Source organism: Stereum hirsutum (assembly GCF_000264905.1).
Source record: "Stereum hirsutum FP-91666 SS1 unplaced genomic scaffold STEHIscaffold_9, whole genome shotgun sequence".
NCBI lineage: Eukaryota > Fungi > Basidiomycota > Agaricomycetes > Russulales > Stereaceae > Stereum > Stereum hirsutum.
Window position 1 is genome coordinate 1,609,996 of NW_006763139.1, and position 26,285 is coordinate 1,636,280.

The 26,285-nt window shown below is 50.6% G+C and overlaps 9 protein-coding genes across 9 annotated transcripts; 6 read left to right on the forward strand and 3 right to left on the reverse strand.

Moving 5' to 3' along the window:
- The first annotated feature begins 95 nt into the window (after positions 1-95).
- STEHIDRAFT_99341 (glycoside hydrolase/deacetylase) lies at positions 96-2,513 on the forward strand. Its single transcript, XM_007305600.1, has 7 exons — positions 96-575; positions 717-985; positions 1,075-1,125; positions 1,193-1,282; positions 1,359-1,555; positions 1,617-1,693; positions 1,757-2,513. The coding sequence occupies exons 1-7, from the start codon at positions 362-364 to the stop codon at positions 2,221-2,223; spliced, it is 1,365 nt and encodes a 454-aa protein (XP_007305662.1). The 5' UTR covers positions 96-361; the 3' UTR covers positions 2,224-2,513.
- A 1,038-nt stretch (positions 2,514-3,551) lies between these two features.
- On the forward strand, positions 3,552-5,307 carry STEHIDRAFT_169535 (glycoside hydrolase/deacetylase; the record flags this gene model as incomplete). Its single annotated transcript, XM_007305601.1, has 7 exons — positions 3,552-3,774; positions 3,856-4,124; positions 4,191-4,334; positions 4,393-4,516; positions 4,587-4,650; positions 4,707-4,786; positions 4,848-5,307. 7 exons carry the CDS (start codon positions 3,552-3,554, stop codon positions 5,270-5,272), a joined length of 1,329 nt encoding a protein of 442 aa, XP_007305663.1. The 3' UTR covers positions 5,273-5,307.
- Positions 5,308-5,677: 370 nt separating this feature from the next.
- Positions 5,678-7,555, reverse strand: STEHIDRAFT_99342 (Clavaminate synthase-like protein). Its single transcript, XM_007305602.1, has 8 exons — positions 7,403-7,555; positions 7,156-7,341; positions 7,039-7,074; positions 6,728-6,958; positions 6,488-6,668; positions 6,325-6,419; positions 5,988-6,243; positions 5,678-5,903 (listed from the first exon to the last, which is right to left on the reverse strand). The coding sequence occupies exons 1-8, from the start codon at positions 7,502-7,504 to the stop codon at positions 5,878-5,880; spliced, it is 1,113 nt and encodes a 370-aa protein (XP_007305664.1). The 5' UTR covers positions 7,505-7,555; the 3' UTR covers positions 5,678-5,877.
- A 1,123-nt stretch (positions 7,556-8,678) lies between these two features.
- STEHIDRAFT_122606 (glycoside hydrolase/deacetylase) lies at positions 8,679-10,630 on the forward strand. The gene is made up of 7 exons (XM_007305603.1): positions 8,679-8,941; positions 9,059-9,330; positions 9,401-9,454; positions 9,536-9,625; positions 9,699-9,895; positions 9,952-10,028; positions 10,092-10,630. The coding sequence occupies exons 1-7, from the start codon at positions 8,725-8,727 to the stop codon at positions 10,289-10,291; spliced, it is 1,107 nt and encodes a 368-aa protein (XP_007305665.1). The 5' UTR covers positions 8,679-8,724; the 3' UTR covers positions 10,292-10,630.
- Positions 10,631-10,670: 40 nt separating this feature from the next.
- STEHIDRAFT_122608 (uncharacterized protein) lies at positions 10,671-13,379 on the reverse strand. The gene is made up of 8 exons (XM_007305604.1): positions 13,088-13,379; positions 12,865-13,030; positions 12,588-12,803; positions 12,348-12,527; positions 12,003-12,296; positions 11,141-11,913; positions 10,999-11,078; positions 10,671-10,942 (listed from the first exon to the last, which is right to left on the reverse strand). The coding sequence occupies exons 1-8, from the start codon at positions 13,160-13,162 to the stop codon at positions 10,858-10,860; spliced, it is 1,869 nt and encodes a 622-aa protein (XP_007305666.1). The 5' UTR covers positions 13,163-13,379; the 3' UTR covers positions 10,671-10,857.
- Positions 13,380-13,704: 325 nt separating this feature from the next.
- On the forward strand, positions 13,705-15,305 carry STEHIDRAFT_112190 (uncharacterized protein; the record flags this gene model as incomplete). The annotated part of the gene is made up of 6 exons (XM_007305605.1): positions 13,705-13,756; positions 13,869-14,311; positions 14,380-14,586; positions 14,647-14,765; positions 14,786-15,003; positions 15,064-15,305. The coding sequence occupies 6 exons, from the start codon at positions 13,705-13,707 to the stop codon at positions 15,303-15,305; spliced, it is 1,281 nt and encodes a 426-aa protein (XP_007305667.1).
- Positions 15,306-15,481: 176 nt separating this feature from the next.
- On the reverse strand, positions 15,482-17,762 carry STEHIDRAFT_99350 (phytoene desaturase; the record flags this gene model as incomplete). Its single annotated transcript, XM_007305606.1, has 10 exons — positions 15,482-15,714; positions 15,810-15,889; positions 15,966-16,023; positions 16,111-16,276; positions 16,329-16,775; positions 16,847-16,939; positions 17,001-17,075; positions 17,134-17,278; positions 17,340-17,566; positions 17,622-17,762. The coding sequence occupies 10 exons, from the start codon at positions 17,760-17,762 to the stop codon at positions 15,482-15,484; spliced, it is 1,665 nt and encodes a 554-aa protein (XP_007305668.1).
- A 548-nt stretch (positions 17,763-18,310) lies between these two features.
- On the forward strand, positions 18,311-20,772 carry STEHIDRAFT_99351 (terpenoid synthase; the record flags this gene model as incomplete). The annotated part of the gene is made up of 8 exons (XM_007305607.1): positions 18,311-18,822; positions 18,872-19,045; positions 19,103-19,290; positions 19,327-19,456; positions 19,517-19,656; positions 19,717-20,192; positions 20,283-20,619; positions 20,704-20,772. 8 exons carry the CDS (start codon positions 18,311-18,313, stop codon positions 20,715-20,717), a joined length of 1,971 nt encoding a protein of 656 aa, XP_007305669.1. The 3' UTR covers positions 20,718-20,772.
- A 3,171-nt stretch (positions 20,773-23,943) lies between these two features.
- STEHIDRAFT_59928 (carotenoid oxygenase) lies at positions 23,944-26,134 on the forward strand (the record flags this gene model as incomplete). The annotated part of the gene is made up of 4 exons (XM_007305184.1): positions 23,944-24,666; positions 24,728-25,421; positions 25,458-25,937; positions 26,016-26,134. The coding sequence occupies 4 exons, from the start codon at positions 23,944-23,946 to the stop codon at positions 26,132-26,134; spliced, it is 2,016 nt and encodes a 671-aa protein (XP_007305246.1).
- Between the last annotated feature and the right edge of the window lie 151 nt (positions 26,135-26,285).

Genomic DNA, 26,285 nt, shown 5'->3' on the forward strand with positions numbered 1-26,285 from the left:
CGATCCAATATTCACGAAGGATTTTGACTGGTCATCGCATTCTTGGAACTTCGCGTAACCGCTTTATTGAACGGAGAGAAGCCTTCCGAACCTGATTCAAGTCCGCTCTGCCCCGCTACGCGCTTGCTTATGCGTTTCGTTGACAGCGTGCAGCCAATTGATGGAGAGATGGGGATGAGGACCCGTCGATAAGTATATAGCTGTGAAATTTTTGGGACTTGAACCGCCTGCTCCTCTGGATTTCTTCCCCCATCATCATCTACGAGGCGGCAAGTTTTTGGTTAAAGAGGGCTTTTTTACGGCCCCTACCTGTCCGCTCTTTGCTCTCGACATTTCACTCCTCCTACTGCTGTAATTCGCAATGTCGATGTACTACTCCAAGGCCGCTGTCCTTCTCCTCTCTGCTGTGCTGGCTCCCGTGCGTTCGGTTGCTGCTCATGGTGGTCATGAGCATGTCGCTAGAGACGCTAGTCTTCCTGGCTCGTGGTTCCATGAGGAAGACCATCCAGTTCATGCTCTCTTCCGCCGCGATATAGGCACTGATGGTGCTGATTACCCCGAGGTCGGAACCCCCAGTACGTCTTAGCCACTCTATATCCGCACGCCAAGGCCCATGCATTTTGAATGGTTTCACTAACATTTTTTTCTTATCTTTTTGCCTCCCTCCTATTCGCATCGTAACTTTTTTCTTCTCCTCATCATAAAAAAAAAACCAGCCTGGAGTTCCAAATATCCTCAATCCTCCCCCGACGTCAGCGCCTTGCCCCAAGAATGGACAGACGCCCTCAACGCCGCCGTCGCAGCAGGAAAGATCCCCAACTATGCTCCTTCGACGTCAACAGGCGGCAACCCGACATACGCGGATGGCCTTGATCCCACTGGCTCTGAGGTCTGCTCGGGAACGTATAAGTGCAGGATCGACGGGCAGATCTGGGACGCGCCGGATGGGACCGTTGGTATTAGTTTCGATGATGGTCCGGTTGATGTGAGTACATTTTTATGTCTTGGTGTTGAGCGGATTAGCGGTGTGATAGGGAGAGCGTGCACTGATCTGGTTTCTGTTAACTTTCATAGGGATCAGCTATGCTATACCAATTTATGCAGGAGAATCAGATCAAGGGAACGGTATGTATGATATCATACGTCAGACTCCAATATTAGCGGCTCAACTTGTGTCTATTCTGTTCGCCAGCACTTTATGATCGGTAGCAACATTCTCTGGTACTCGCAGGAATTCCTGACAGCGTACGAGACCCTCGAGGACGATCTCGCTGTTCACACCGTATGTTTACTGAGACCCAATTCTTTGGAGGACAAGTACTAACGATTGAATTCTGCGGCGGCTGTTCTTGTTCCAGTGGACACACCCCTACATGACGACTCTGACGAATGAGGAGGTTCTGGCCCAGCTCGCATGGACCATGCAGATCATTCATGACTCGGCAGGCGGACGGCTCCCCCGTTTCTGGAGGCCTCCTTACGGCGACACCGACACGAGGGTTAATGCGATCGCACAGGAGGTCCTTGGATTGACATGTATCTTGTGGAACCAGGAGTGAGTTTTCTGTCTGTCTCTCATCCATGGATATTTTTCTGATTTTGAACTCTCTTCAAAGCACCGAAGACTGGACTATGTCTGAAGGCAAAACGACGCTTCCCAATGTCATCTCAGAATTGACTGGCTGGTACAATGGTCAGCATTCCACACGTCGCAGACGCTTTCGCATCCGTACTAACGCTGGATGGCTACATACAGGCACCCAATCCCCTGGTCTGATCATCCTCGAACACGAGCTGACCAATGACACCGTCTCCGCCTTCATTACGACCTATCCCTACATCGCCGCAAACAACTGGAAGATGGACTCCGTCGTCTTGCTCGATGGTCTCAACCAGCCATACCAGAACGTGGTGGGTACCACGGGCGCCGTAGACTCTGTATCGGACATCCTACCCGACTCAGCAACAGACTCCTCCGATTCTTCGTCTACGTCTGGCTCCGCCGCTGCCGCGTCGACTACCTCCGGTTCGAAGACAACAGCAGCGTCGAGTTCGCACGCGGCTGGGGCTACTTCGTCTGGTTCCTCCTCGGGTTCGGGCACCAGTGCCAGCGATTCGTCCACGTCTGATGCGAGGTCATTGATTATGGGGTCACGGCATCGTGCTGTGGATGTTGCGTTGGGGACCATCTTTGGGTTGCTTTTCGTCGGCTACTTTGCTTGATCGGCTTGAGGTTTGCTGTGTTGAAGTTGCACGTCGTGGTCGTTCTCACTCACTGAACGAACCCTACATACCATACCCCACATATTTTATTTCACCTGCACTCATCACTTTGTACGGTGTAATTGCTTTTCGTATCAGCGCCTTTTCTCCTGTCCTATTTGGAATTTTTCTGTTGCGGATGTGAATGGACGTTCTCATTATACCATTGATGTCGTCTCCGGACTGGCTATCAATAAACACACACTCTTTTGTACACATCGTTCCCTACTATTTAATTTAACACGCATTGCTTGCCACGATATTTCCATCTGCTTGTCGTTTCTGGGTTCAGGATTCGGGTGACCTGCGTCAACGACCCAGTGGCGCAGAAACCGACATAAGCTTCACGAGCGCGGAGTTTACCGGGACGAGATGATGCGCTGTCCATATGTTGTCGACGACTCGGAAGGCTATCTTGCGGACCATATCGCCCAACACTGCCTCTGACTTTCGCGCACCCGAGCTCTTGTTCTGTGGGCGTCCACGGTATGTTCTGCAGGCTATTCGATAAGGCAAGGAAAATACTCGCCTTGTGTGTATTTTCTGCTTCCGGTATGTTTGATACGGCGTTTGCTGCCCTTGAGTGCCTTGTGAATGTCTCACTTAGTGCCTTTCTCGAGTGCCGCTCGCCTTCTGGGTGCCCTTATGGAACTTGGACTACTGCAAGGAAAGGACAGCCTCTTGACGTGGCTAACCATACTGGATCATAGGACTAGCTCAAAGCGCTAACAGTGGCTAGAGATCACCTCATCGGCGAAATCAAGCTCGCGCTGACGAGACTCGTGGCCCGCCTGTCGTAGATTTGTACGTCCCAGGAGTCTTAGAGTCTTGCTGCATTCATTTCTTGCTGGGAAACATGCCTGCGCTAGAGTAATGAATACTCTCATAAGGGCCTGACAGCTACATGGAACGTGTATCTCGTCGTCATTATTCGTGCCGAATTAAACTACAAATTTCTCTCGGTTGTGGCGCTCCCTCGTCCGGTCTTCGATGGGCGCAAGAGGTCTGTTCGGAGCGTTTGGCGGACAGATATCTCCTTGTGATGATATCGAGGGCCGCCCGAACCTTCCGAACCCCCCTTGGTTGACGGGATGCATGGTGTGGCCGATTGTCGAGCGGGATGGCCACTAATGGCCGTTTGAATACTCGATCTGTTCAGCGCTGCCGAGGCGTCAATTATTTCGGCACAAATTCTTCACGGTTCTTTATAAACTAGTCCAACATGCCTCCGTCTACGCTGCTCGCTGCCCATCCTTAGCACGTCCACGTCCGGCGCGATCAAGACCGCCATGAGTTCAGGTATATTTGCTCTCCTCCCCCTCTTGTGTCTCGTCGGCGGGATCGCAGCTCTTCCTGCCCATCAAGAGATACAACGAAGGGTGCCGAATTTGGCGGACGATGTTGTACCTGGGTCGTTGCTGCCCGGTCGATGGTATCATGGGGAGGACCATGCCGCTCATGCCTTGTTCCGCCGTCAAGACGATGGCGAGTCAGCTCAAGTCGGGAGTCCAAGTGCGTCTCCATCTCGTTCCTCCCAATTCATGGTCTTTTAAAGAGAGCTACTTATCCTTTATGTTTGACTTCGCGATATAGCCTGGAGTGCCGCTTACCCTACATCCACGCCTGACCCGAATGCTATTCCTCAGGCTTGGAAAGACGCACTCAACGACGCCATCCAGGCCGGCACGATCCCCGACCTCGATCCATCCACTCAGACCGCTCCGGGCACCAACCCCCTCTATGGCAAATCTGACCCGAACAGCCCCTCGATTTGCTCGGCGACATATCAGTGCAGGATTGATGGTCAGATTTGGGATGCTCCCAACGGGACTCTTGGTTTGGGTTTTGACGATGGTCCGTTGGTGCGTGTCGTCGTTGTTCGCGTCTCGTTATGAAACGCGCGCTTACGTGGGCTTATTCGCTTCTAGCCACCTTCGGACAACCTGTACGCATTCTTGCAAAAGAATGAGTTACACGCTACACACTTCTTCATCGGGGTCAACATCGTTAATAACTGGAAGGAGTTCCTGACGGCGTTCGAGACTAATGAGGACGACATCGCCGTGCACACTGTGAGTACTTGCACTTCGTTCTCGTTCTAGTGGAGGTCCTGACGTCGGTGCTTGACAGTGGACGCATCCGTATATGACAACCTTGAGCAGTGAGGAAGTCGTGGCACAACTCGGTTGGACAATTCAGGTGATCTATGACTCCACGGGAGGCAAGCTTCCAGCATTCTGGCGCCCCCCATACGGTGACACGGGCAAGTTCATTTCCACCAAATGAAGAGGGTCATATGCTCAAACTTACGTCGATTGGTCCAGACGTTCGTGTTACTGCCATCGCACAGGAAGTGTTTGGTTTGACCACCATTGTTTGGAATCACGAGTAAGTCATGAGTTGGTCTGATCGATGTCGGGCGCTCATCAATCTTTGTGGATAAGTACGGAAGATTGGTCCCTCGGCGAAGGCGGCGGTGCAACTTCTGCGGGTATCCAGAGCAACTACGAGAAATGGCTTTCTGGTACACTCCGTGTCCTTTTATTCCTACAGCCTTCATTTCGAAGCTAATTCTTTGTTCGTAGGCTCCAAATCCCCTGGTCTTATCGTCCTCGAACACGAGCTCTCAGATGGTTCTGTGCAAGCCTTCATGGACGCATACCCTCTTATGAACCAATACGGCTGGACTGTCACCTCCGTCGCACAACTTAACGGCGGTGCTTGGCAGGACGACAGCGATTCCAGCTCAAGCTCGAATAGCTCGTTCCCTCTCCCCGGCGACTCGAATGACAATAGCTCGAGTTTCCCTTCGTCGATCTCCGCCTCCGCCTCTGCAACAGCCAACTCTTCGGCGACGCAGACTTCGACTGCGAGTGCAGCTGGCAATAGCTCAGCGAGCAACCAACGCACGTCGAGTGGCGCGCACGCGGTCGGTCTCCACGGAAAGACGATTCCTACGTTCATGGTCATCGCGGCTTTCGGTATTTTGGCTGGATTGATACTCGTATAGAATGGACATTGAATACCGAATGACTGAACTCTCGGACCTTCCTGGCCTTTCGAACCCTGTTCCTTTCTCGAGGGGAGTTGTACTGGACATTCGATACGATACCCTACAATATAGCTCACTCCCCCACTTAGTCACTGCGCTTGTTTGGTTCATCATACTCTACAAGCCCCGCTCTGGACTTTTCCTCCTCTCATATGTTATCTACACCGCTATCACACTTCCCTCTTGATTTCTTTACGTGTCACTGTTGTTACGACTTCTCATGAACCCTTGCATCGTCTTGATTAGCTTTAGTTTGTTCAGCATAGTAGTTTTGTAGTCTGCAGTCGGCATGTCTTTGTTTGTGTGTCAAGTCCATGTCGAAGTAGTCGTCCTTGTTTGTGCTGAGTAAGTAGATATAGTTCGGTGATATATCTTGGTTACTCGCAACTTCGCAACCCTTCTCGTGTCCAGCAGTGGTGACCTAATGACGACGGTAAAACAATGCCCGCAAAGTACATGATTCATACATTGAGATCTTGGAAAATTCCCTCAAAACGACATGGAACCCTCAAAGAAAAATAGCTCTGGCGACGCCCAAATGTCTCCGAAATACCCTACGTTATTCAAGTATATGTAGCGGCCAACCGCCCTGAGTTGATCAAATGTTCGATGTTAGCCCCTCCCACATACTCTTTATTTCTTCAAAAAGAGATAGCGAGACAGAGAAACTCACCGACGATATAATCCTCTGTCGTCACAGGCGCGTACTTCTTCTCCAATCCCGGTCCGTGACAGTTCGGAAGGCAAGTGATCTGCGCGTCCTGGTTCGGATTGCAAAAGAAGGCGACGGATTGTCGTTGGGCAGTTATGGAATGTGTGTCGCTGATGCGTACGGCTGGGGGCGCGACGACGCGGTGGAGGGTTGAGCGGATGACGTCGTTGGACCAGCGGGCGAGGAGGTCGCCTGCGTTGATCACTATTGTTCCCGGCTTTAGTGTCGGGGGAGTGTCGAAGTCAGAGACGAGATTCAGAGGTGCGAGTTGAATTTAGGAAGATTGCACGAAACTGACCATAGGTGTTGCTGGGTGGTATTCCTTCGTGTGCGGGTTCTGGACTTCGAGTCCACCAACTGAGTCTTGGAATAATAAGGTCAATGTACCATAATCTACATGTAATGTGAATTTGCGTCAGAACCGTCTTTTACTCAACGGAAGATAGCCGTGTAAATCGAACCGGAATGAGCCCCCGCACGAGCCTGTCCGTCCTTTTGCAACAGTTCAGTCTTGATGGGTGGATACGAGAGGAGCCGCAGGTTGTGATATTGCTGGTCGATCTTGCTATCGAAGAACTTCTCATCGAGATCCAGGCCGAGGGCAATAGATCGCATGACAAGGACGTGAAGCTCATGACAAGTCTGCTCTCCCATCACGGTAAGTAGATGCTGCCGGATTAGACGACGAGAAGGAGACGAACCTGGAAGAATTGCAGCATCGTTTGCTTGAACCCCGGGGCATCTTGTTCCTGAGGCCACTGGTTCTTCCAAGTCTTGTCCCTATCGCGACCAATTTCCATGGACTCTTTCGTGTCGGGTGCGCTTGCACGCAGCTTCGCGATCTCGTCTGGATCGGCGGATTGGGTTACACGTTCGCGACCAGCTTGGACATAACCACGGTTCGAACGTGGGTCTTCCCAAGCCAGCTTCGACTGCAATAATATATGATTGCAAAGCATAGTTTAGTCGTGCAACACCTCATAACGAGCTCGGTATTGAGCGTTGAACATACCTTTGCTTCTGTGGGAAGACGGAAGAACTCCGCGCTCTATAGTTTGCAAAGTATGTTTGAAGAGGATGAGTTGAAGCGTACGAAGGCAAAAGCTATTAGCTCTGCAATAGTGCTGACCTTGTCAAAGACGTTCTCCACAGTCGCATCCGGAATCCCATGCTGGTCCAAGTAGATGAACCCGACTTCTTTGAATCCATTGATAACCTCATCCGCAACATCCCGTTTCTCAGACATGGAAGTAGCCTCCCTGAACTTGCGGAAGTTGATGACCGGGATACGGAAAGACGAGTCTGAGCGAACATCCTGGACATTTGAACGTCGGTTCTACTTCATTGAGTTCCAGGAACAAGTTGTGAGGACTCACAGATGCAAGTGTCGCGAGAAGTCGTGGGTATTGTGAAGCTCTAGCCTGAGAGACATGTCGAACGCGAGAGAAGGTATGTGCAGGTCGCAGAAAGTGAGGCATCTTTCGTCAGATTCTTAAGAGACAGTGCTTGCAAGGCCTGTGGTGAATGCGCGGAATAGATACTGGCTCAGGTAGGTAGATATAGTAAGCTGGGATGCAAAGCGGTTGAATGAGCCGCATGTTCGAGTGATATTGTTGTTGATCACAAGGAGAGAGATAAGATAAAGAGCCAATGCACCAGCCGGCGGGATAAACAAAGCCCTCGAGGGCGGCGAAGGTGACCTGGACACAGGCTCAATTCGCCACCCGGAACTTACCGCTCCGTATGATCTCAGCATAAGTACACCGCCGACCGTACCTGAGAACGAAAAAACATGTGCGGCCTGATCCGGGTTGAGGGTTGAATCGACCTCAATCCGACCTCATTTCGACCATCAGGCGACTATCAGTCTCGAATGAGAGTCGCCCAATATGCGGGCTGATCTTAATACGACCTTATTTCGGCTGATCTCGAACCGATCTCAGGTCCGGTGGGCGGTGTACGCCACGGAACAGTTCCGAGTTCCCCCACCGCCCTTGACCACAACGCGATTTTTCCTCCTGTGTCTGAATCGAGCATATTATCAGTCATTTCGTAGTACGCAAAATACGACGCCAAGGTAGTCCGCTACACAGCAGTCACCCCAGTTCGTTGTTGTGTCACTTGGAACGGCGAATTTCGGCCACATCTCTCGACAGGGGTAGATTCGGCTCAGGTCGACTGTCCGGACCATCATACTCACCATCCAGCTTTTGACTGCATCTTTTTTTAGACATATGAACTGTGTACGTTACTTCGAAATACGTCGAACACGTACTAACCTGATAATTTACAATTATGTTGCTCTTCAAGTTTGCATTCAGGACGACTCATACCAAGCTGACGGGAACAATACTCAAGCTGCCAGCCCCCTCTTAAAATGTGCTTGTACACGGCTTTTGGACGATTGAATTGTTCCGTGCGCCTTGTTTTGACTCCTCAACGTCAATCTCGAAGCTCGAAGTCGGGCTCACCGCCCGACGCCCTTGGTCATTTCGCACCGTCAGTTGACTGACTTCGAAGAGGCCAAGACTTTTCGTGGCCACTGTTTCATCGACAACTTTCAGGGATGGATGTCATACAAGGGCCATAATAGAACCATATATAAGGAGCGGGGGAAATTGGGTCAGCTCAGCTCGCTCGTCCAGTTCCTCCATCATCTACGAGGCGATCCTTGCTCAACTCCCGTTCATAGTTCAACATGACACTGTACAAGGCTACTCTTTTCGCTTCTGCTGCCTTGGTCGCGGTGCAAGCCCTCGTCATCGACCCCCCTTCAGTACATTCTTCGGATGCGGGTGGTGGTGATGGCCAACCGTCTTGGTATCATCTATTCAATCACCCTGTTCATTCCCTATTCCGGCGTCAGAATGGGATACCAACAGATGGTCACGATTATCCTGCAGTCGGGTCTTCTGGTATGTTTTATAATTCTAACACCCAGCCCCATGTCCAAATCACCACTTTTCTCATTGTAATATCCTGCTGACTGCTTTCTTCATTTTATGTCTGCATCGTATCTCACTTGTTTACAGCTTGGAGTTCCGCTTACCCCCAATCCACACCCGACTCAGCATCCATGCCCCAAGAGTGGAAGGACGCCCTCAATGCTGCCATCCAAGCAGGCAAGATCCCGGACTTGCCTCTTTCAATCATAGGATCGGACGGGAATCCCTACTATCCCGGTGGCCTCGATCCAAACGGGGACGAAGTGTGCTCCGGGACGTATAAGTGTAGAATTGATGGGGAGTTGTGGGACGCGCCTGATGGTCATATTGGGATCAGTTTCGACGACGGTCCACTTCCTGTGAGTATAAAGCTTACTCCGCACCGGTTATAATTTGTGCGTGCTAACCGACCGCAACGGTACATTATAGGGTTCCTCAGATAAGCTGTACTCATTCATGCAGGAAAATGGGGTGCACGGAACGGTACGTGCGAGAGATGAATGATGATTATCATCCTTCGTAGCTCTTCTTCTTTCCAAGCTTTCACTCATCTCTTTTTCACAGCATTTCTACATTGGAACAAATATCCTCTGGAACTACAATGAGTTCCTCACAGCATTCCAAGAGCTCGGGGATGACATCGCTGTCCACACAGTAAGTATCGAACCTGTCTCTCACGCCTGACAAAACCTCTAACCATTTTCTTATTGACCCTCGCCGTGCCTAGTGGACACACCCTTACATGACCACTCTATCCAACGAGGATGTCCTAGCCGAACTCGCGTGGACGATGCAGATCATTCATGACTCAACGGGCGGAAGAATACCTAGATTCTGGAGGCCTCCGTACGGAGATGTGGACAAGAGGGTGTTTGCAATTGCGACAGAGGTTTTGGGACTGACCACGGTGCTTTGGAACCGGGAGTGAGTCCTTCTTTCCCTCCTAAACGTGAGCGTCCTCGTACTGACAGTCTGTCCAGCTCTGAGGATTGGAGCATTTCCACGGGTGCGACGACGCTTCCCGATGTTGTCTACGCCATCTCTGAGTGGGTCAATGGTCAGTGCTGTAGTCACGTTCATCCCACTATCGGTGCTAACCCGTAAGCTGAACAATATTCAGGCACTCAATCTCCTGGCCTGATGATCCTTGAGCACGAATTGACCGACGATACCGTCTCCGCATTCATGCAAACCTATCCCTTCGTCGTCGACCATGGATGGGCCGTCACATCTGTCGCTCAACTTGACGGACTGGATAAACCATACCAGAATGCAGAGGGCAGCACGGGCGAAGTGTGGTACGTCGAGAATGTCGCGTGATTATTATCTCTAAATTCCCCTCGACTGGCAGTGGTGTCTCTTCCGTCTCTTCGGGTCCATATGCGTAGGAGTTGGTAAGGAGCCACGCCAGACATTAACCCATTTCGCGATGCTCATTCCGCAGTGTTGCTTTACCTTTTGGTTCTATATTACGCTCTTCACAATAATTTCTCCGTTGTACAAATCTGGGACTTTGTGGTGGATAGACATTTAGGACAATTAGTCATGATCATCAAGGACAGTTTGGACTGCCTACGCATCTTTTTTGTACATACGTATTTTATACGAGCTTAATGATTCGCAACGCATCCTATCATATCCGAGGGATGAGCATTTTCCCAACTCCAGAGTTGCGTACGCTGTGTAGGAGGATTGTCCAATGTATTCAAGACTTCGAGCAACTGAACAGTGACAGGGAACCATCACAATGCAGGTGCCTATCCGACCATGAATGTCATCAATAGAATGTGTATAGGTAAAACAAGGGTATTGCGACAAGGATCCAGCCACTAAAAGTACAGTTCTTACATGCCAGACGTGAGAAGCGTGAGGAACGCGCAGACAACTCAACTGCGTGCGTAGGACAACGCAGTCGGTGAGCGAAGCCGTCGAAACAATGCCATCAGGGTTTTGCCACCATCGGAGCCCCAACTAAAGAGCTATGTGTCAATTCACTTCCTCTGGAGCAAGAAGACAGGAAGACTTACTCTCCACTAGAGATTTCTTCACAACACCGTTCAAACTCTTCCGAAACCGAGACTTCGTCCCATTTCTCCACGACATAGTCCTACACCAGATAGATTAGATATGAGTCTGACATTAAGAGGCGTGTGAGTCAATCAGACGTACCTCCACAAGACTGTGCAACTCGTCGAAAACTGTCGTTGCCAATAAGAGAGGAAAACTACTCTGAGGCGTGATCGTGGACATCATATGCTCGAGGGCAAGAGATGCAAGCGCAGGTATGGCGTATCGATGCGCAATTTGGTACATGCAAAGTGCAGAGGCAGCCGGAGCTGGAGGCGTAGGATGAACGTGAGGGTCTGGTGTTAGCGTTGTGGCGGGCGAGTGGGATTCTTGACGTTGGTTTCGAGGTGAGATAGGGTAACGAGACGAAGAAGCAGGTATAGGGACAGGTTTAGTTCGACTAGAAGAAGGCGGAACCGTGATTCCCATTGGGGCTCCAGGTCCAACGGGGCGACGCGAGGTGGTAGAGTGTGGCGTCCTTGATGTGGAGGCAGAGCTAGCCTGTGGATTCCGACCTGCAGGTGTTGGCGGCACACGCTGACGTATTGACGACCCAGGCGCCGGTATTGCTTGGCCAATCTCACCAGTTGGTGGGCCCGTTGGCACCTGTCCCTCTGGACCTCCTGTCGAGCGTGCGCTTTCGCCGCTGGTAACGCTGCGGACATCGTCTCTCCCAGAGAGGCTGAGCTCTTCCAGCATACCGTTCTTGCTGAACGTCTTCCAGTCCCATTCTCCAGCAACGCCACTCGTCGTCAACCATTTTGCGCTCCAGCCTGCACCAGCCCCTTCTACGGCAGCTCTTGCGTCGTCTTCCTCCTTGAAGAGCAGCCAATTGGCGTAGACCCATTTCAGTAGCCAATATATCGTGATAAAATCTAGATGCATCCACAAAGTGACCAACAAGGGGAACACGATATTTCTGTGAGAAAACGTAGCAACGTTGAATAATATTGTAGAAACTGACCTCCTTCCTCTACAATGACTGTGTAGACCTTACGGCCTCCCAATCCTGTAGATTCAGAAAAGGCCGAGGACAACATCGTGTTGAAATACTCTGCCCGACGTTTCAGAATATCTGAGTGGGCGTATATTACCCGTTTACGGGCCACGGTGTGCGAATGGAAGAGAGAATGGGAGGAAGCAGACGAAGATGAACGTCGACTGTGCTGGGTGGCAGTATGAGATGGGGACTCTGGTTGAGTTAGTCGCTGGTCGGACGGCATGCGTTCGAGGCAGACGAATTGAACATCACCAGTATCTACAGAAGGTTAAGCAACTTGGTGCTGGTAAGTTCACTAGAGTGACGTACTGGGATTGTCCAACGAAGCCTCTAACCCGTCCAATAAATCACGAGGAACGTAGTAAGCCGAAGGATGTTGAGGAAAGAAAGGGCCAACCGGTGTGTGGATCTGTATGCATATGACGAAGGAATCGGTCTCCCTGATCCTGGGGTTCTCGAGGAGGGAGGATAGAGGTGGAAGCGGGCACTCTATAATAGACCATATTTAACCCCGGCCGTCTTTGCGGATCAATTTCGAGATACACGTACCCCACACTTCGTTCTCCTGGCGAAACGCCCAGTCATGCTGCCAAAACTCCCAAACCCAGTTCGCGCGTGCACCTCGCTCACCGACACGGTCATCTTGGCACTTTATGGCGGCCAGCATGGACGCGCACACCTCATATTCAGACGTGACATACAGAGACAACGAAGAAGGGCTGAGAGGGGAGTCCTGAGCAGCTTCTTGTGGAGGTTGTATTCGGGCTGTGCGTACGGGGAACAATCAGATAGCCCTTCCCTTTGTTGTGACAATAGAAGTGCGCACCAATCTCAAGTTTGAACTTCTGGTCTCCCAACATCGGCGATTCATTCAATATCTCGAAGGCATGCGCGCTCGCGTCCTCACTCGCTCCTTCACCCGTCACAATCGGCTGGTCCCCTTCGACGAACTCACGAAGCTTGTGAACATCTCTTACGATCCACTCAAACGCCTACCGGTGATCTTGCTATTGGCATAAACTCTGAATACTTCAGGTATAGGGACATACCATGAACGACCAATGCCTAATAGTGTCGTCCTGCCCCAGTGGCATTGGGGTCGCGCTGGGTGTCTGCCTAGCCATAGAGTGACTGGTTGACCACATCGCGCTTCCTGGACTCGCGGTGGAAGAAGCAACTCGTGGATCCCAACTCGAACTTGATGTCGATCCTTGTGCGGTTCCAGTCGAATGCACTGACACTGATGACTGGCTTGAGCGATGATTATACGGCGACCAGGGCCAATGTGGGCGAGATAAGTTTAAGTTAGAAGCACGACTAGGAGAAGAAGACAAAGGTGTCTGCGGGGGGTGGCGGAGGTGCTCGGCGGACATGAAGAACTAAACGAGAACGCGAAGCGGCTGATTACGTCCGACAATGTGCAGACACAATCTTGACAACCGAGACTTATATTGTCTCTTTTGTCGATAGAGCGGGTAGAGGTACACTGTACTAGGTTAAGTTTCGGATGAAAGGGAGGAGAGCTCGACGAATTCGAACAAAGGCCATTCAGATGGCGTTAGCAGGCAGGTGTGGCGTGTGGCGTTCTCCGCCTTGCGGCCCGGTCAACTACAAGTTCAACCGCTGTGCGACACGGCGAAGATTGGCTCCGTTCGTTCGGGCCACCATGACCTCCAAATCCCCCGAAGATGCATTGACTGCCCCGTCAAAACCCAAAGGTTAGTAAACCACTCTTTCCGCCAGGACGAATTCACTTGACCCATGCCAAGAGTCTGACACGCAATAATGTTAATACTTACTCTGCATCATGATCTCCGTCCGAATTACTAGCCAGAGTCACAACATCATCGAGTGGCTACTTAAAGTCCACCGCATCGACTTCGAACAAGTCTTCTGCACCATCATCTTCCAGAACTAATAATCCCAGTAGTAAACCTCCGAGTAAACCTTTCCCGTACAGCCGTGACACTCGGCCATCTGGCGCCACATCTCATGCCGCCACCAAGTCCACTGCTGCCAAACCGACATCACATCGGTCTGGAGGCACCGACAAACTGCCCCCGTCTAAACCTAAAGACGCGAAATCCGCGCCATCTACCACTGGAGGGGGGGCAGGTACGGCGGCAAAGCCCTCCGCATCCACCACCAGTAGTTCGTCACACTCGACGTTGAAGAGCAGCCTAGACAAATCTGAAAAGGACGTAGCGCAGAAAGTAGATGCGTCTCTTCATTCGTCTAGACAGTCCAGTGTTTCTGGAAGCGTTTCGAATAAGGTAAAGTCTCGCGACTGTTTCGCCACAGCTGAGTTCTGACTGAGTGTGTGTGTTTTACTTGCTCTTAGGCGAAGGAACCGCATCCTTCACAATTAATTCAGACGGTTCCCTCTCCCCCTTCCATCACATCAGCCCCCACACTAGTGTCGCGTGCACCAGTCGCTACTATGTCCCGGCCTTCAGACTCACTACAGGTGGCCGCACAGGCCTGCTCATGGATATACGTCAATGCTAGCCTCGAACATGGTCTCTCAGCCGCTCAAGTGAATGCTCAGGTAATCTCTGCTCTGTGTCGGTATGAAATTCTCCAGTGTCTTACCCACTTCCGGTTGTAGGAGACATTGAACGCCTTCTCACAGCAGCTCATCGCACAAGAAGCAGGCATAGCAGATCACAAGCTCCGGTCTGAAGCAGAAAACCTGATCTCATTCTTCGATGACCTCCTCGTGGTAAGGTTTATCCTGTTTCATGGAGCAAAAGTACCGACGGTGACCCTTCTGAGAAGACAGATCGCGATTTACGGAACGCAAAAGCCGTTCAGAACTATATCCAACACGAGTCGGCATGGGAAGCGCTCGAGATAGTGATTCTGCAACTTGCTGCTCGTACCCTTTCGGGTCAATCTGAATCGGGCTCTGCTCTCTCTGGGGACCAACTGGCAGATGCGTACGCCGAAAGTTGCAAACTCCTTGGTCAGTTACTCTCTTCGCCTCATGACATCGTACGAGTCATACCCTGACTCCGATTTACAGATCAAGTGCGAGATACCACGAACGCCTTGACATCTCTGAGGAATGAGTTAGACGCCTTGCCACTAGGCCGCGAAAGCAGTAAAGCAGCCCAAGTGACAAGTCAATTGGTCGCAGTGCTCGATGCCAGATCCGAGAATGTGATCATTGGGGAAGACATACTTGTGAGAGCGAGAGAGAATCTCAGAGCTTCAATTCAGCTCGAATCTATACACATGTCCTTGTCTGGAGATCTGGTATCTTGAAGCCCGTATTTGAGTCTTAGTTTGTATCGATCTCTGTGCATCGTAGTATACAGTACACGCAGACTACTAAATCATGTATTGGATTGACTGTATCTTTATTCGAACATAACGCGAAAACTGGAATACATGATTGGATGGCCCCAAGATGATCCGAGATACAAAACTTTCCCCAAAAATTAGATGATGCCGCCATACAAGAATGCGATCAGAGCAGCAACAAGCATGAGGAACTGAGGTAGAGATAGGAACGCAAGTCTCGCCGGCTTGTCCTTCATGTCCAACACACTGGAAGACGTATGTTGCCCAGCTTTCCTCTCGTCGCTTGCCCACGGAATTGGGATCTTCTCGTGGTTCAAGATCTGTTCAGCGGTGACCTTGGCTCCGGCGAGACAGACGGGGACACCGGTGCCTGTCGGTATAAATAATATGGAGGTCTGATTAGTACTGGGTATGGAGGAGATTGAAGAAAACATTTGGAAAGAGAGAAAGGGATGGAAAACAAACCCGGGTGAGTGCTAGCACCGCAGAAGTACAAATTGGCAATGCTGGGATGCGCTGTCGTAGGACGGAAAGATAGCACGTTACTAGTGTCAACAGGGCGGGGCACAGGCGCGTCAACGGGTTTGCATATTAACCTATGCAGTTATAAAATTTACTCACAAGAAGCTGTGTGAAAGACCCAGAATGGCGCCACGGTCTAAGTTGAACTTTTCCTTCCCTAAACGACACGATGACAGAGACATGATCAGCGACAGGAACCAGACTCTCGGTATCGTATATATAGTTCTCGGGGTGATAAACTCACAAGTAAGAGGAGAATTGACGTCTTCATCGATGATCAAGGGCTGCAAGTCGATGCCGGTCCTAGCTCGTACAGTCGCAATGACCATGCTCCGAGCCTTATCCACCAGCTCACTCCATTTCTCATCCAATCCAGTACCAGTCGGATCCTTCATGTGGCCCACAGGGACCTGAATCATCCAGTCAGGCATCAATTTGTGAGTTAAGAGAGAAAATACTAACCAAGACGATCACCGCGTCTTTTCCTTCCGGTGCCGCGCTCGGATCCACACGACTAGGAATATTCACATAAAAGCTCGGATCGCTTGGCATCTCCTGTTTCTGGAATATGCTATCGAAACTCTCCCTGTACTCTTCCGCCAGAAAGATGTTGTGAGTTTGCAGTGTTGGAATCTTCTCCTTCAGAGACCAATAGAAGGAGATGGAAGAGCACGAGGCCGTTCGTTTGGTGAGGGACGTAGCGTAAGACGACCGGGGGAGGAGCTTCGAGTACGCGTAGACGAGGTCTGCATTGATGACGATGAGGGAGGCGGAGAGCGATTCGCCGGTGGAGAGGGTCACGCCTGTTGCTCGTGAAGTGGTAGGGTCGATATTGATCGATGCGACGGATGTGGCCATTCGGTAATTGACGCCATGCCGTTTGCCTATGTTCACAAGCGCCTCTACAACCTGTCGACGCGTACAGGGCAAGAAGGTGAACATAGTTCTTCAATGGCAAAGTGAAACACAAAGTGACAGACCTTATGAAACCCACCGACAGGATACCAGATGCCGCGGACAGTTTCCGCGTATTGAAGGAGCGAGTACGTTCCCGGAGCATCAAAGGGACTCATCTACAATGGCTTGTGTGGTCAGCACATATTCAGTTTAGTATCCATCATGGTAGGAACTTACTCCTAGATACATGCTGCCGAACGTGAACACTCGTCTCAAGCGCTCCGTTCGAAAGAACACGGAAGCCCTGGTATACTGTAATATTGAGGGTAAGAAATCAGACTTTCGCGGATAGTCGGGAACCAAGACTTACTATGCTCTCGAAGGGATGCAGGGCAAATACTCGATGCAGGAACGATGGTCGCATCATTGAGAACAAGGATGTGAAGTTCTTGCGTAGAACATGAGTCGAAGACAGCTCGTAGTGTTCATGGGCTTCCTGCAAAAATCCGAGTAATCTGGACATTGAGTCGGGAATTTCACGTCAGAAAAATATATGGCTTCGAAAGCCAACTGCACCCAAACCTCGCAAACCCGTCTACACCTTCGTATCGCTCGACCTCGGTTTTCAGTTGCGTGAGATCACTGGACAAACAGAACTTTTGCCCGTCGTGAAAGTATATCTCATAGTTCGGGTCACAACGAAGTAATTGGACGCCTTCGCTTCCCAATGTTGTCCCGAGCTCTTCAAAAGTCTCGTTGAAGAACTCCGGCATGAGAAGTAAAGATGGGCCTTGGTCAAAGCGCTATATGGATGGTGAGGTGAGTCGAGAAAATGTGATCAGGGAGGCGAAAACGAACATAGCCATTTCGATGGATGAGAGAGCATCGACCACCAGTGAATGTGTTTTTCTCCACGACAGTCACGTCCAGTCCAGCTCTTGCCAGGCGTGCAGCAAGAGCAGTGCCCGCAACACCTGCGCCGACAATGATGACCGACATGCGAGGCTGCCCACTCGGTGTGTTCGAAGGCTCGGGGTTCATGCCAAAGGCCTTGCTCTGGCCCTCTTCGCTACCGCCACCATTTTGTAGCCTCCCGACCACAGAGTATACAGGTGTCAACAAGGTAACATTGTGTACCAACTTGCGTGGTCCATTTCAACCGTGGCAGGACCCATACCTGTCTTGTCGACGGAGCGAGGTTAGGTAGGCTGATCTAGAGGAAGTGGCTGACGTCATGAGCGTGAAATCTTGAAACTCCGTTCTTGCGTGGCGTCTCCGGTAATACCCGTACCTAGCTTGGTCTCTTCGTATCCAAGGTCGAGCGACGATAAAATCAACGATGTCGAAGTTTTTGCCTTCGAGCGTTTCTCTCCTGCCTTTCATCACCTCAGGTCAGAAATCCAGAGGTAGGCTCCATAGTTTGCTTCCAAATGTACTCTAGTTCTGAGCATCTAATTTTCGGTAGGCCTCACGTTGCTTCAGACGCGGTACCACAGCGTTATTGCTCGTGTGTTGCTCGCCGTTGACGGCTTCAACCTAACAGAGAGATGACGCCCACACAAGACTTATCTTGGTATACTATCCCTCCCTATGTGCTAGTACACACAAATTACACCATTCCCCCGGCTCTACTTCTCATAGTGCTCTTAAAACCTCTACTCACACGCACGGACGTGTACCGACTATTGTTGCTCCTCACAATAGCCGTCACCTACACTACGCCCTGGGATTCATACCTGATCTATTCCGGAGTATGGGCATACCCTTCTAAGGCGGCTCTCGGACTTGCGCCGCTCGGAATCCCTGTGGAGGAATTCTTCTTCTTTATTGTGCAGACTTGCATCACCGGCTTGTTGTACATTCTCCTCGCCAAAGCCACGGTTGGACAGGCAGTTCTGGCCCGAAGTATGCAGCGCAGTCCTTTGACAAGATGGACGGGTACCGTTGTCTTCTCTTCGCTGTTCCTTCTGGGACTGTGCATGGTCATTCACGAAACGACACGCTACATGTATATGGGCCTCATTCTCGGCTGGTCCATGCCGGTAATTACTATGTTATGGTGACTACACTCCATATCATCGTCACGAATGACTCTGAAAATCTCTCAGGGCAGTGTCATCACCTTACATCCTCGCTTTACCTCGCAGGAACGTTTTTATTCCGATCCTTCTTCCGACATTCTACCTCTGGATCATTGACACCATGGCACTCGGTCACGGCACATGGGAAATATCCAAGAACACCAAGACTGGCTTGTACCTCTGGCGGAATTTAGAGATTGAGTAAGTCCGGTTGTCCTACAGTAATACGCGTGTTGATTCGTATCCCCTTGAAACCAGAGAGGCAGTCTTCTTTCTCGTTACAGATATTCTGGTCATATTCGGATCGGCCACCTTCGACCATGCTTTCTATGTCATCTGCGCATTTCCATCTCAATTCCCAGAGTTGTCGTCCACACCCTCGCTCTCCACCGCCTTTTCGGCCTTGAAAATGATATTCCAGTCCCGGTTCGTCCTCAGCCGACGCAGTCAACAGCTAGCCGGTGTCCACGCAAAGGACTTAGCCTTTTTCCGAGATACTGAGCGCCTTCGTGGCGTTCTTGATGCAGTCGAACGCATCAAGGGCAAGAGCCGAAGCTTCTGGATAGCTAGCATCGCTTTCGAAGGTCGCTTGAAGGTCGATTTACTCCTTCTGTAAGTGTTGTATTGTTTGGTTCGTATTTCCATAGTGTCTCATATATAATTGTTCATCAGGTACTCGTTCTGCCGAGTCGCTGACGACCTTGTGGATAATGCTTCGGATCAAGTCGAAGCTTTGAAGACCCTACAATCCCTTAGGTCGTTTTTGGATATCGTATACAACAGCAATAGTGAGAAATCGATTCATGACAAAGGCAAAGCATCTACACTTCTTAGCGGCGTTTGCACGTCTATGGCTAACATCAAAACCGTAGCCTTATATGAATTCGTGTTGGCCCACTTTCCGCTCGACACGCACTCGTGTTTTCTGGCCCTGCCAGTTCAGATTCTACCTCGCGAGCCGCTAGACGAGCTGTTGAACGGTTTTGAAACCGATCTTGACTTCAGTTCCAATACCCAAAAGCCACCCATACAAAGTAACGACGACCTCGACCTATACGCCTCTCGAGTAGCGGGGACCGTCGGCGAGCTCTGCTGTTGCCTGATATTCCATCACTCCTCTTCACTCCCTGCGGGCAATTCTTCCGACAGTTCCCCTGCTCTTCAGCTTCAGCTTCCCGACCAACGCGAGAAAATCCTTAGTGCAGCCAGGGAGATGGGAAAGGCGCTGCAATACGTCAACATAGCCAGGGATATATGGGTCGACGCGACACTCCGTCCTTCCGGTCGCGTATACATCCCGGAGAGCTGGCTAAAGGAGGACGACCTCGAATCGAAGGCCATCCTCAATGTCGCCGCTCTGTCTAACACCCGAGTTACCCAGGGCTGGGGATCGCACGAGTATACGGACAACTTTCAGGAAGACGAAATCGACGCGGAGAGCAAACCCGCTCTTTTGGCGGTCTACAAATACCGCGAGAGGCTCCTGGAGCGTGCGAATGGTTTGTACAGTCAATCAAGATCCGCAATAGAATGCCTGCCTGAGGAGTGGGGCGGTCGGAAGGGGATGAGGGCGGCAATCGAGTCATACATGGAGATCGGGAGGGTACTAGGCAATCGACACCGCTTGAGTAACCTACACGCGAAGACCCTCGAAGAAGAGGAAGAGCAGTGGAGGGAGGCTTGGGTGGATCTTTGCTCCGTGTCTTATAATGGAACAGGAAGAGCGACCGTCCCACTTGGCAGGAGGTTGTGGGTATTCTTGTCCGCTCTTGCCGGTAAGTACCAGGGCTATCAGGCTTTCATCTCTTGTCCTTGAAGAAACTTCGATCACGAGTGCTGATGTAAATTATGCTACTCAGGCTCATATCTTTAGATCTCTACGGGGTTGTCGTCGACGCCTGTCTCAAACGTTGCTTCCGATCGTATAGGGTAGGATGCAGGTCATGTAATTTCTTGGATATATAGAGTTTATTAACACTCGCTTCCTCACTCGCTTGAGGGCGAGAGTCAACGCGGTATGATGTCAAGTAGCCTTGCCGCCTTGAATTGGCGAGAAACGTGTCCTCGTCATTCTCTACACGTTCAGGATCTCGGATGCTTCTTAAAGCCCCCTGCCTCTATCTAAATTCCCGGTGTATGCGTTGACCTTTTCCCATCTGCTTGCAGAGCGTATCGTCGCCAGGAGTTAAGCCTCTAAGATACATTGTTTCAAGCTCTGAGCTCTACGCTATGGCAACATAGCTCACCCTTTTTTGTTAGTATGATTGCGCGTTGTGGGAAAACCTTACGAATATTTCATAGTTTGATTATAACCTCCAATGATCTCCATTCAAGTTGATCTTGCCTACCGGGTTTTGACGGCTAATGAAAAAGATGATATCCTACGTACCATGGACGTCTTTCCGTTGAGCGATTGCACGTGAAGGACGTTCTTGCGTGAAGTCATGTAATTATCGCTGCCCACAACTGTTCACCTGGGCCACCATTGATTCCAACACATGAGATAAAGAAAAAGAATCTCCGCTCTGGAGTCAAAAACCTGCGTCGCCTTTTCGACTTGTTTAATGTGAATCACAGCCACATGGACTTGTTTTTATTGCAGGAAACCCAACCTTCTCGCCGCGTCTTGAAGTGGCCAACGGCTGGCTCGATCTCACGACCTCTTGAGAGAGGAATTGTTATTGAGGAATCCCAACCGTTAGACCACTGCGGCATTGATAGCCCTGGGCGTAGTGGTAAGATATACGACTCTCTGGTACCTGTGTATACACATTTCTCGCCTGCTTTCGTCACGGAACCAACTGCTTTACTTGACAATAAATCGATCATCGGGGAAGGACGAAGAATACAACTGAAAAACGTGATATATCGGAGTACAAGAGTCGTATATATTACCAGTACGCCCGAGGTTATCAATGCCGCAGTGGTCTAACGGTTGGGATTCCTCAATAACAATTCCTCTCTCAAGAGGTCGTGAGATCGAGCCAGCCGTTGGCCACTTCAAGACGCGGCGAGAAGGTTGGGTTTCCTGCAATAAAAACAAATCCATGTGGCTGTGATTCACATTACAGCGAGTTTCGAAATGATACGGAACTCCATCTTTCGCATTTTGGCTCAGCCACAGCTCGGCAGCAGGGTTTCCCAAACGTTACTTACATTACATTACCGCCGCGTAATGTAATCTAATAGTATTCCCTCGAAATCATGCGCGTTGAGATCCGGAAATGTATTGTAATGTATTCCCCCTGTATTGCGCCCAATTCGTAAGTAATTGTAAGTAATGGTATGAAATCTCTTGCGTGCACGTGCATCATATCTTTTTGGTTCAGCAACTCACTCGCACCAATGCTGAATGATACAAGTGCTGCAGCATTGCAAGTGATATACACATGATTTCCCGGTGTTCTTACAGTGTTGAGTCGAACGGCAGGTAGAACAGCAAAAATGTGGCGAAAAGCAGGCTACGGGCACTCATCCCCAAAAGGTGAATGTGGCGGCAATCGAACAGTCGGGGCCTATCCGGAGCTTCCACCTGACCCAAAAATGTCTTTGGTGCGTACGGATCATACAAATGAATAGTATTGAATAGTAATCATTTCGCACCTCGACTGTAATCGAAAGTAATTGTAACGAAATAGATCCTAGAAGCGCAGCCGCCGTAACTGTAAGTAATCGTAAGTAATCGTAAGTATTTCTAAGTAATACCTCGTAATTGTAATGTTTGTCCCTCCCTGCTCGGCAGTGACGGATCGTGCGCGGCACGGGAATTTCCGCAAGGCTTGCCTGTGTGTGGCCCAATGCACAAAGTGCTCGATGACCTTTCAAATTCCTGTGCGTAAATAAACAGGGAACCGAGAGGAACATATGGGAGGGAGGAAATTACCCAATTATAGAATATTGATGAGTGCTAGATTCGCATAATGTTCTTCAAAGGTTTTGGTATGCGTGCAGGCTTCTGGCGACAAGCATGGGGCAAGTCATCACTTGACAGTTTCTTCTAAGGTCGTATTTCTGTGAAAATATTGCCGTATAGACATTTGTACTTATGGATGTATTTTACAGAGCTTTCTTCTTGATTACACTGACGGACAGAGCGAGAAACATGGATGGCCACAGTTGGGCCACAGCGGTTATACAAAACGGTCCAGACAAGTTCGCGGAGACCTCCGTGCCGTCGCAAGCTCCGTCGCTGCCGAGCTGTGGCTGAGCCAAAACGCGAAAGATGGAATTCCGTATCATTTCGAAACTCGCTGTAAACAAGTCGAAAAGGCGACGCAGGTTTTTGACTCCAGAGCTGAGATCTTTTTTTTTCTCCTCGCAATCAGATGTATCGCGGCTTGCCCGTTGAGCACAGTAGCCAAAGATCTTGACGCAGATGTCCTACCAATGTCCCATGGGGCCTGACATGAGCAATTCGCCCCTATTTATGCGATGATATATATGATACATGGTACAGTGCAGTCAGTCGTTAATATAACGAAAGTAGGGGGTAGGTAGGTAGATAATGCGTATGAATGAGGAAACCAAAAGCCCACCCGTGGTCGTGTCGTAAATAGATCATGTCGTTATATATCGAGGTAAATGTCGATAAGGAGAATGAATGACAAGAAACAGGGACAGACAGTGAAAGATAGAAGGAGACGCAAGAGGAGAACAACAACAACGAGATGTCCACGTAGGGCCACGGTGGCACACACTAGTACGTCCGCCGTTTTGTGGTACTCCGTGATGCTCCGAAGGAATCTCACGGTCTAGGCAGGCTCTCCATGTTGCCGGGTTGCCGTCACAACTCGACGGTCACTACCAAGCTCTACCATGTTCTGTACTTACACGTTCAAAAGCGTGGCCCGCAAGATTCTCTGCGTACGACTGTGTGCTACACCTAGACGCGGTCGCTCCTGATAGTATCAGTCTTGAAAGCAACGTCATTTAGTATCGTTTTGAATCCGCTGGCGAGCTCAAGCGCGGCAGATCGGGTGATGTCCACGGTCCACGAAGAGTGTTTGTTTGGCCAGTTCGACCCTTTTTACGCCTTCTCTGAACTCTGCGGCAAACATGAACTCTACAGCCCAGTGACAACCTAGACGATACACCTAGCTATGAAGGACGACAGCAAGAAATCACATCCCTATCTCACAGGCAACTATTCCCCTGTTCGCAAAGAATGGCCGCTCACTTCCTGTCAATATATGGGCACCATACCGCCAGAGCTTTACGGTGGACAGTACGTCCGCAACGGTGCCAACCCATTTCACGTCGACAAAGACTCCTGGGACTTGAATCCCCGAGACTACCACTGGTTCGACGGAGACGGCATGCTCACTGGCGTTTATTTCCAACGACTACCCTCCACCTCCGAAGCCTCGAATGCACAAACTATATCCCCGCATTTTGTCAACGCTTACGTCCTCACAGATCTATATCTTCATGCTCGTACCTCTCCATACTTGAGGAGACCCCTTCTGCCCTCCATATCCTCCTTCCTCAACCCGCTGGCGGGAACACTCGGCGTCATACTCTCAGTTCTTCGTGCTGTCTTCATCGTCGTCCTCTCTCATATCTCTGCCTTCCTCTCGAGACAACAGTCCTATTCAGTGACGAAGATCAGTGTCGCAAATACATCCATTGTTTACCACGACGGTCGTGCACTTGCCACTTGCGAGAGTGGGCCTCCTATGCGTGTACTCTTGCCCAGCTTGACTACAGTAGGTTGGTTTGATGGCACGCATGGCGATGGTGACGACGTACGTGTCAACGAGGACCCCAGCTTTGGAGCAAAGCCTGGCCTTCTTGGGTGGATGGATCAGTGGACAACGGGTCATGTTTGTAGTTCTATCACCTTTGCCTTGTTGCGGGAACTTATTTTTCTACTGTGCCTCTCAGCCTAGGGTGGACCCGTGCACCCATGAAATGATTCTTTACCATTCGACCGTCCTCCCTCCCTATATCTCCTATACTATAATACCCCCCTCGTCGCCATCTACCATACCTTTTCAACCTGCTCACCCTCGCCTCCGCAACGCACCAATCCCAGGAGTGCACTCACCCAAACTATCCCATGATTTCGCATGCACTCGGACACATACCATCATCCTCGATCTGCCCCTCTATCTCGACCCACTCAACCTCCTCTCCTCGTTCTTGCCCTCGAGGAAAAAGAACCAAGTTATGCATTACCAAGACGACGAATTCGCCCGATTTGGCGTCTTTCCTCGATATGAACCTCACAAAGTGAGGTGGTTTGAAGACGTTGAGGGCGGCGCGTGCTGTATCTTCCATACAGTGTGTGCATGGGATGAGATGGATCCGAGAGGCGAACGAGTTGTCGCCGTGAATCTCCTCGCTTGTAGACTCGACTCGGCCGCACTGGTGTACTCGGCAGGAAACCTCGCTACTCCCCGAACTCCTCGAGATGATTCGACCTCGGGTCTCGCGGTCGATGACAAAGAAGGCAAATGCGAGCTTTACTATTACCGGTTCGACCTTTCAGATCCCGATGCCAATAACATCACACACGCTTTCCCTCTTTCCACCATCCCCTTCGAATTCCCTGTTGTCCCTCCGAGCGCTGGCATGGGTATCCCAATCCCAATCCTAGGCGGTAGTTCAGTAGGCAGCGCCACGACATCCTCACGACGGTTTAGGAGCCCTCGGTTCGTGTATGGGTGTAGCATGCAACATGGTACGTTTGGCGCTGCGTTGGGTGGGTCGAACGCCAGGATCGACGCCATTGCAAAGGTCGATGTGCATGATTTGATTGAACGAGGGGCACATCGACACTATGATGCGTCAAAGAGCCGACCTGCGATCGACCAGCGCACCGTACAGGAGATACTGGGAACGGCAGACACCAGTGTCGATAAGGGTGCCATCACAATCTTCACCTTCCCGCCAGGGCATTGTGGGTCCGAGCCTTCCTTCTGCCCTCGTGCGAATGCAATATCGGAAGACGACGGATACCTCATCTTCTATGTGTTCGACGAAAGGCAGCTGGAACGAGGCCTATCTCTGGACGAGGCGAGGAGCGAGTTATGGGTCGTGGATGCGAGGAATATGAAGGACGTGATCTGTAGGGTGGAGTTACCGCAGCGAGGTAAGCCCCAGTCTGACTTTGGACTGCTGTTTGTAATGCGAAGTCTGATCCAGTTGATGATGATGCATGATCTTATAGTACCCTATGGGTTGCATGCTCATTTCTTCACGGAGGATGAGATTCTGGGTCAGCGTGGAGTCCATTCGTTGCGGTCACTTCCGGCCGGCGTTGAAAAGAATGACACTGCGGGATTATAGCCTGATAATGTTTCAGCAGCGGGCTCTGCTTGGTACGAATATCCTATCATAGCTTGTATCTCGTGGATTGGGAGTAGACTCGGTTGAGGGCCTGTTTCTCAATGTAGCACGTCAGTGACCACGCCACCGTGGCGCTATTCCTGTATTGTCC

Excerpts from the sequence above, each read along its gene's own strand:
- STEHIDRAFT_99341 (XM_007305600.1), top strand. The coding sequence starts at position 362 with ATGTCGATGTACTACTCCAAGGCCGCTGTCCTTCTCCTCTCTGCTGTG. Across the intron at positions 986-1,074 it reads TCGATGATGGTCCGGTTGAT|GGATCAGCTATGCTATACCA; the intron begins GTGAGTACATTT and ends TAACTTTCATAG. Across the intron at positions 1,126-1,192 it reads AGAATCAGATCAAGGGAACG|CACTTTATGATCGGTAGCAA; the intron begins GTATGTATGATA and ends TCTGTTCGCCAG.
- STEHIDRAFT_99342 (XM_007305602.1), bottom strand. The coding sequence starts at position 7,504 with ATGCCTCACTTTCTGCGACCTGCACATACCTTCTCTCGCGTTCGACAT. Across the intron at positions 6,669-6,727 it reads CGATGCTGCAATTCTTCCAG|ACTTGTCATGAGCTTCACGT; the intron begins GTTCGTCTCCTT and ends ATGGGAGAGCAG. Across the intron at positions 6,244-6,324 it reads ACCACCCAGCAACACCTATG|CCGGGAACAATAGTGATCAA; the intron begins GTCAGTTTCGTG and ends CCGACACTAAAG.
- STEHIDRAFT_122606 (XM_007305603.1), top strand. The coding sequence starts at position 8,725 with ATGACACTGTACAAGGCTACTCTTTTCGCTTCTGCTGCCTTGGTCGCG. Across the intron at positions 8,942-9,058 it reads TCCTGCAGTCGGGTCTTCTG|CTTGGAGTTCCGCTTACCCC; the intron begins GTATGTTTTATA and ends ACTTGTTTACAG. Across the intron at positions 9,896-9,951 it reads ACGGTGCTTTGGAACCGGGA|CTCTGAGGATTGGAGCATTT; the intron begins GTGAGTCCTTCT and ends CAGTCTGTCCAG.
- STEHIDRAFT_122608 (XM_007305604.1), bottom strand. The coding sequence starts at position 13,162 with ATGGCTAGGCAGACACCCAGCGCGACCCCAATGCCACTGGGGCAGGAC. Across the intron at positions 12,804-12,864 it reads GAAGTTCAAACTTGAGATTG|CCCGAATACAACCTCCACAA; the intron begins GTGCGCACTTCT and ends CCGTACGCACAG. Across the intron at positions 11,914-12,002 it reads AGTCATTGTAGAGGAAGGAG|ATTTTATCACGATATATTGG; the intron begins GTCAGTTTCTAC and ends GGATGCATCTAG.